General features: G+C 41.2%; 3 protein-coding genes across 3 annotated transcripts; all 3 read left to right on the top strand.

Moving 5' to 3' along the window:
• Nucleotide 1: 1 nt before the first annotated feature.
• Nucleotides 2-1,285, top strand: TM35_000261530 (uncharacterized protein; the record flags this gene model as incomplete). The annotated part of the gene is made up of 1 exon (XM_029027890.1): nucleotides 2-1,285. A coding segment is annotated over one exon (1,284 nt), but the record flags the coding sequence as incomplete, so codon positions are not given.
• A 1,431-nt stretch (nucleotides 1,286-2,716) lies between these two features.
• TM35_000261520 (zinc-finger protein Lsd1) lies at nucleotides 2,717-3,103 on the top strand (the record flags this gene model as incomplete). Its single annotated transcript, XM_029027889.1, has 1 exon — nucleotides 2,717-3,103. The coding sequence occupies one exon, from the start codon at nucleotides 2,717-2,719 to the stop codon at nucleotides 3,101-3,103; it is 387 nt and encodes a 128-aa protein (XP_028880766.1).
• Nucleotides 3,104-4,241: 1,138 nt separating this feature from the next.
• On the top strand, nucleotides 4,242-7,973 carry TM35_000261510 (uncharacterized protein; the record flags this gene model as incomplete). Its single annotated transcript, XM_029027888.1, has 1 exon — nucleotides 4,242-7,973. One exon carries the CDS (start codon nucleotides 4,242-4,244, stop codon nucleotides 7,971-7,973), a length of 3,732 nt encoding a protein of 1,243 aa, XP_028880765.1.
• Nucleotides 7,974-8,067: the final 94 nt, after the last annotated feature.

Below are 8,067 nucleotides of genomic sequence, written 5' to 3'. Positions count from 1 at the left end.
TAATAATAATAATAATAATAATAATAATACCTCTGCTGAGAATATTCCCTTTAATCAATCAAACAAATCGCATCAATTTTCAAAAACGGAAGCTCTTCTTGCTCGTCGTCGAAGTCGATTTCGTATTTGGGTAGAAGATGGTCGAATCTGTATTTGGGCTAGTGCAGCCTATGCTCGCCGTGGATGCCTTATTCTAGCTCAGCAATTAACGCAAACTGTGGATAGCAATGTATTGCCTATTCCGCGTGCATGGAACTATCGTGGTTTGCTGCGCAGTGGATTAACTGTTCCACCACCTAATCGTTTAAATGATGTATTTATTGTAGAACGTGATATGCCTTCTTTAGGTTTATACCAGGGCGATGTTTTGCGCTGCAGCACAACACGTGAGATTGCGGAGCGTCAGCAGCATGGAGTTGCTACTGGTCTCATGATAAGATCACCGGATGCCAAATCGGTGGAGGGTAATTTTTCACATATGAAGACAAATACACATAGTGTTTCTCCAACTACAGAGTCTACGGAATCCCCTGTACAACCAAACTCCCCAGCGAATTATTCTAGTAATCATGCTAGTAATATCCTTCTACAGGATCCTGGTGAGGCCCCTAATGGTGCCTTTTGGGTACATATATCCTATGAGAGAGATGGTATACAATCTCAATTACCGGAACGTCGTCGCCGTAGTAGCGGTATGGATTCCCAACAACAACAACAACAACAACAGCAACAGCAGCAACAACAACAACAACTTCAAGATGGAGTATCCTACCGTTCAATCAATATAGAGGAGGTGCTTCTCTCATGGATAAAGAGTATTTCCATTCAGACCAGAGATGCGGCGGAGACGGATGTGCATTGGGTGCGTGAGCCCTCGACGGGGGCGCCTGTGCGGGTGGACCGGTACGTGATCCGCCGGGTGGAGCACGACGGGGTGCGGTACTTCATTGGCGTGACGCCGCGGTTTGTGGGGCAGCAGCGGCGACTGGAGAAAGTCCTCGACGAGGTGAAGGCCCTCCACCCCAATCACACCCTCTCAGAGGCAGAGGAGGGAGAGGAGAACCGTGGGGAGGATCCCCATCCTCATAATAATAATAATAATAATAATAATAATAATAAACAAGAAGGAGAAGAGGAAAAGGAAAAGGAACAACATTGTAGAGAATATGACTTGTCCCTATATGTGTCTTGTGGTATACCGCAGATTGAGGATGAGGATGCGCCTGAACGTGCGGCAATGGCGCAGGTGCTTAGTACACCTTCTCCAATGTTTGGGGATGGGTAAAGAAGAAAACATGAAGTTTATATATATGTGGATACGCTTGTATATATCTGTGTAGGATAATGTGTGCGTGTATATATATATATCTTTCTCTCTCTTTTCTTTTCTTTATTTTTGGTTGTATTTGTGTGTTGCTTTTGTGTATCTGTAAAAGAAAGAGGATAAGGATCGGATAATTCATAAATAGGAGAGAGAAAGAGTGAGAGTGGGGTGAAAGGTGAATATTACGAAAATAAAGGTTAAATACACACATATACAGATACCACAAACACCTTCAAAAGTGGACTAAGGGTTTGCGGTAGTATTTTTGTGTGATGATGGTCGTGAGCATGTGTATATCTTTTTTTTTATATTTACATTTATAGTGTTTGTATTTCCTTGCGTAGGTTTACTGTAAATAAGACGGATAAAACATTATTATAATGGAACGAAAACTAAATATGATTGCTTCTTGAACGGGCGAAAGAAAATAATAAATAATGATGGTGAGGAGGATTACAGAGAATATGAAAATAAAGAAAAATGAAAAAAAAAAGGATGACTGCTGCTGGCACCCATGAAAATCTGTATGTGTAGAAAAAAAAAAAGAAATTAATAAAAGAAAAAGAAAAGAACTTCACAAATGGAAGATCTATAGTCATTATATATATATATATATATATATTATTCGCTGTTTTTATTATTATTATGATTATTTATTTCCATTTGTTTTGCCTGATAACATTTCAATTTATGGAAATTCTGAGATACTGCTGTTTTTCTTTTTTTTTCTTTGTTGTGGATTCCCCCCTCTTTTTTTAATTATTTCTGTTTCTTTTTTTTTCTTTTATGAATGTAAGTATATATTATATCCTACAGCTCTACTAATAATAGGCTCTTATACCCCCCTTCTTTGTTTCTCTCTTTTTTTTTTTTGCTTTCTTTACTCTTCAATTCTCTTTCACTCACTCTCTTTTTTCTTTTCTTTTTTTTGTTTTTTCTTCTGTTTTTTATTTTTATAGTACCAGGCGTGGTTTGCCAGTGGCCAACCGAAGAAAAGAAAAGAAAAGGAAGAAAAAAAAAAACAGTGTGTGTATTGGGATATTCAACAGGGGGACTATCTCTGAAGAACATCTTCGTTATCTTTTTTCTAGAACTGTATATTCTCTCGTATATATATATATATATATATATATATATATACGTACTTATCACCCCGAGTGGGAGAAGCTGAAAGACAAGGAAGAAAAAAAAAAAAAGAGGGAAAAGGTACCGTAGTGTAAATCTAACACCACCACCACCACTACTACTACAGCAACAACAACAACACTATTAGAAATAAGAGAATAGAGAAAACACACACAGACAGACACACAGAGAGACAGAGAAAGAAACACTTATTCCTATCTCTCTCTTTCTCTATTATATTATCTCTACACTCTACAGTGAGCACCAATGCCCCACCAGCCACAGTCCACTGGTCAGATCATCTGTCAAGGCTGCCATGTCACTTTGGCTTATCCAATAGGCGCCCCATCTGTGCGTTGTCCAATGTGTACAACAATTACACCCGTACAGCAGTTTAGTGTTACTTGTGTGTGTTGTCGTTGTATTCTCATTTTACCACAAAATACAAGTCTCGCTATGTGTCCACGGTGTCGTACAGTGATGAGTATTCCAGCCGCTATTCGTGAGGGTTTATCTAATCATCCACCACCAAAACAATGTGTGTATATTGATCGACCAGCTTTTGATAAATCCGGCCGCAGTGTCGCTCATCTCTCCGTTGGCACCAAGTTGGATGATGATAGCAATGTACCTGATATACCCAAACGAAAATAATAAAAAGAAAGAAAAAGAAAAGAAAAAAGAAGCTCTGCATTAGAGACAACAACGACAACAGTAGTAATTCTAGTTGTGATGAGGCTAATTTATTATTATTATTATTATTATTATTGTTATTATTATTATTAGCATCTCATTACTCTGTTTTTATATTTTACAAAAAAAAAAAAAAGATTTTATTATTATTATTATTCCCGCGTGAATCAATAGGGACGGCACTTACAGCGAAAGAAAAGAAATAATAATGAAAAAAAAAAAGAATTGTTAAAATGGTAGCAGGAAAAACAGAAGGATAGTGTCATGAGAGAAAGTGAAAAAAAAAAGGAAAGAACTATATACAAGAAGAAAGAAAAAAGTTAAGTGAATATTAGAAGAAATAATAAAACAACAACAAAAGAAAAAAAAAGAGAAGAGAAGAAAAAAAAAAATAAAAACCATTTGGGAGTTTTTATGAAGTAAGACTATTAGTTAGTTTTTTTTTTTTTTTTTTTTTGCGGAAAGAGAGTTATGTATGTGTGAGTGTTTTTTTTTCTTTTTCTTTTTCTCCTTCTTTTTCCTTTTTTTTTATTTATTTATTTCTTTCTCTTTGCCTTTTTTTTTCTTATCTTTTCCATTTCAAAAAAAAAAAAAAAAATGTCTTCTGTTCTCCCTTTGCAACTGCGCCGTTGACTTTTTTGAGCCTGAGGGCATCAGGGTGTGCCCCCTTGTCATTATGTGGGAAAAGAATGTGATGAGGCTTGTGCGTATATATATATATATATATATTGTATTTATGTTAAGACTATTACTGATTACAGTATATATATATATACACCATTGTCTCCTTATGTGTATCAAATTAATTAATTTTTTTTTTCTTTTACCCCCTTCTCTTTCTCTTTCTAACTCATTCTTTTTTTTTGTTTTGCTTCTCTTGCTTTAGCGGCCTTTTTTTTTTTTTAGAAATTAATTCATTTATTAATTTATATTCTTGCTCTTTATTTCTTTCAAAGCAAGAAACTGCTAGCAGCAGAAATAATAGAAATAGCGAGACGCCCTTCTCCCACTATCCTCTCTACAGTGGATAAGGTAATAATACACGTGTATTCTTGTGAGAGAGAGTGGCACTCGCTTTATCATAGCATATTCCTTAGAAATGTCCAGTCCTCCTAATACTGTAACGACAGTGCCTTTTCATAGTAATGATGGTACTTCTACTACTACTATTACTAATGATAATAATAACAATAATAATTATAATAGTAGTAGTCGTAGTATTAGTAGTGCTGGTACAGGCAGTACGGTGCCAGGGCAGTCTTACAGGACAACTGTGCTCGTACAACAACAAGAACAAGAACAAGAACAAGAACAACAACATACACCTATTAGAAGATATGATACCGTGATGCGCGAGAAGATATCTGCAGAGACTCCTCTCAGTGAGAGTGGAGACCGTGGACGTATTTCATCACGTGGTAGTGTTCAAAGTAATAATATACATAATCGTTCCCTATTTCGCCGCATCTGTGCAGAGGAGGAGTCCGCACGGCGTAGTCGTATTATACTGCAGCAATTAGAATCATGGAAAGATCTCCGCGTGTTGGCGTGGCGGGAGCGGCTCTCACTTCTGCAGCCAAGCGAGCGATCCGCATCTCTGCAGAGTTTTGGTCTTTTCACACGAGAAAGCACCCAAGGGGCTCACAGTAGGAGTAGCAGTAGCAACACCAATAACACCAATAGCAATACCAATACCAATCATCCACCCTTCCTCATTGCCGCACCTGATCCTCATCATCCTCATCCATATCATCATAGCAGCAACAACAACAGGAGTGTGAGTCGTGGTAGTAGTCGAGAGACGGGAGTGGAGTCCCCGCCGTATCTCTGCACGCCGCTGGAGCGCACGATGAGTCCCTCCGAGTTGTCTGAGGTCCGACACCCGAGCGGGTCGCTGCTGGAGAAGTTCTACGAGGGCGAAGTGGTGCGGGCCGCCCAGCGGCGTCTGCGGCGGCAGGAGCTCGAGGAACAGCGGCGGGAGGCGGCCGAGCGGCGACTGGCGGCGGCGGCGAAGACCCGACAGGAGCGCGAGGAGGCCGCCCGGCGTCGGCGAGAGGCGATGGCGGCATTGCAGCACCAACTGCAGGCCGCCTGGCAGCAGCTGCGGGCGGAGGAGGCCCGGCGGGCGGCGGCGGAGCGGGCGTTGGCGCAGCAGGAGGAGAAACTCAACGCCGCCGCGGAGAGAAACCGGGCGCTCCTCGAGGCGAGAAGAAATGGCGAGGCGCAAGTCGCGGGGCTCACGGCGGAGGTGCGGCGATTAGAGACAGGGATCGCAACACTCCGCCGGGAGCAGAGAGAAATGGAGACAGCACAGCAGCAACACATACGGGAGTTGGAGCGAAAACTGGCAGAGACCACGCGAAAGGAATCGTTGAAGGAACAACAACTGCAGGAGAGCTGGCGGGAGATATCGGAGAGACGAAAGACACAACAAACACATGAAGGGGAATTACGTCAGGCACGTCAGGCACTACAGCAGATGCAGCAACAACAAGAGGTTATGCAGAAACAACATAAACAACAACAACGAGAAGAAGAAGAAGAGACGAAGAGAAGTGTTGCCGCACGAGAACGTTCTCACTCAGAGGAGATACAACGTCTCTACAAGGAAAAGGCAGAAGCACTTTTAGAACAGGCCAAACACTATGAGGCATTACTTGCAGCGAAAGAGAAAGCGTCAGAGGCGGCTCTGGCGCAGTTGCAGAGTGATCTGACTACACAACATCAGAGATTTGAGGAACAACAGAAGGAATGGACCACACAACGGGCTCGTTTGACAACAGAGATGGAACAACAACAACAAGAGGTCTTGCAGTTTCAGAAAGAACTTGATCGTATACAACAAGAGACTAAACGTAAAGAAGAAGGAAATGCGGAGGAGATCTCTACATACCGTGAACGACTACAAAAGGAATTAGTACATAATGACGAGGCGGAATTGCTATTACGTCATGCTAGTGATGAGATAACGAATTTGCGTGCTCTTGTGGAGTCTTTGGAGAAAGATTGTAAAGAGGAACGTGCAAGATGTGAGGAACTGAATGTGGCTCTTCATGAAGCCCTGCAAAAACAACAACACCATCAACAACGAGAACAACAACTACGAGAAATGTATGATCGCCTTAGGAATGAAATGACTGTATTGCAGCAGTCCATGGAATTATTAGAACGAGATGGAAGTAAAGGGGAAAAAATAAAACCCTCCGCTTCACGTGGGAATGGAATAAATGGACAAAACCCATTCGTACCATCTCTGCATACACCAGCGATGCCGGAAACGATAGGGCGAGGGAATACAATTCACACAACTGCAGTATTGAATGATCGTCCTCCTATCTCTGCTGTGTGGCCAACACGTATGGAGGATTGGTTAGACACCCCGTTACAGATGGTGACTGAAGATGTATCTAACGTGGTGGAAGTGCTTCTCTACGCAAAAGACTATACTCTACGTCAGCATATCCTTTCACAACAACAACAATTGGTTTCCACTTCACCATTGAAAATGACAGAGTTTACGGAAACGGAGCGTGTTATAGCTGTAGAGTGTATAGTAAGATTATTAAGAGCTACAGCTACACTAAATGCCATACAATCGTACACCGATTCCTTCTCAACACAAAGAAATTTAATGGCTCTACAAAGACAACAGCATACATTAAAGATTCTACTAAAGGAGATGCAGGATGCAGAAGTAGTAGGAATACACCGGGGGGTTGTTCCTCATACTGTTCTTACATCTTCTAATCTTACTACTACTGCTGCTGCTGCTGCTGGTGGTGCCGGTAGTAGTATATTCACACAGGAACCGCGTATCCTATCACTGACAACAACATTATTAGAGCAGTTATCTTCCTTAATCATGAAACTTCAATGTGAAGTACCATCAATACGTGAAAGTGAAGAAATGTTCGCATCGCCCCCTCCTCGTCTCCCACGTGAGGAGGAACAACAACATATAGTGAAGACACCATCCTCCTCACCATCCTCATTAGCCATTACAAGAAAAATAGGAGAAACAAAAGGAACAGATACGAGACATCATGTACAGATGAATGATAAGAGTACTACTACTAATAATAATAATACTACAACACTACGCCATACATTTGGATTTACTGGTGGACAGTTACAAGTCTTACAGAATGGCACACGTCTACAACGATTGGTGTTGCCTGGCGTTGTTGATATTATGATAAACTCTGCATTAGGTACATTAGATCACCGTACCTTTCTTGCGTCTATTTCCTCTTCTTCTTCTTCTGGTACTGCTGGTGCTGCTACTACTGCACCGCCGTGTTTTGAGTTTACTATACGTGTAGGGATGTACTGTAATGATGTACTGATCGGCTTTGCAGATCGTTATCTTCCACTGGAAGGATTCAGCACGGCGCGGAATTCCCTGCGGTATAATAATTGTTATTATTTATATCTTGGCCGCGGTACACTCTACTGCCCAGCACAGGGAATGGTGGATGTGCCGTATACGGCCTTTCAGCTGGCAGGGGCCTCTGTGAGAGACTACCACCCTGGTGGACAGGGCCATAGTAATAACTATAGTGAGAATAAGAGTTATCATTCTAATAATAATAATAATAATAATAATAATAATAATAATAATAATAATAATAATAATAATAATTACTACAACGGTGTTGGTGTAAGAGTTGGGGAGGAAGTGACATGTGTTCTTGATACGACAACACAGACGATTCGCTTTCGACGTGATGGTTTGGACTGCGGTGTGGCCTTCACAGATGTGGATCTCACACGAGCCCTTTTCCCTGCCGTGGAGGTGCACTCACGGGGATGTACAATAGATCTGGTTTGAGTGGATAGTGATAGTGATAGTGAGTGTTTGTTAGTCTGGGAGAGAGTGTAGGCGTTGAAATTCTAATGTGTACATATATAAAGTATCTTATAGT

The sequence above is a fragment of the Trypanosoma theileri genome (genome assembly GCF_002087225.1).
Source record: "Trypanosoma theileri isolate Edinburgh chromosome Unknown TM35_Tth_26_V1, whole genome shotgun sequence".
In the NCBI taxonomy this organism is placed as follows: domain Eukaryota; phylum Euglenozoa; class Kinetoplastea; order Trypanosomatida; family Trypanosomatidae; genus Trypanosoma; species Trypanosoma theileri.
The sequence above is the reverse complement of the archived record's forward strand: the minus strand, read 5'-3'. Positions and strand labels throughout refer to the sequence as shown.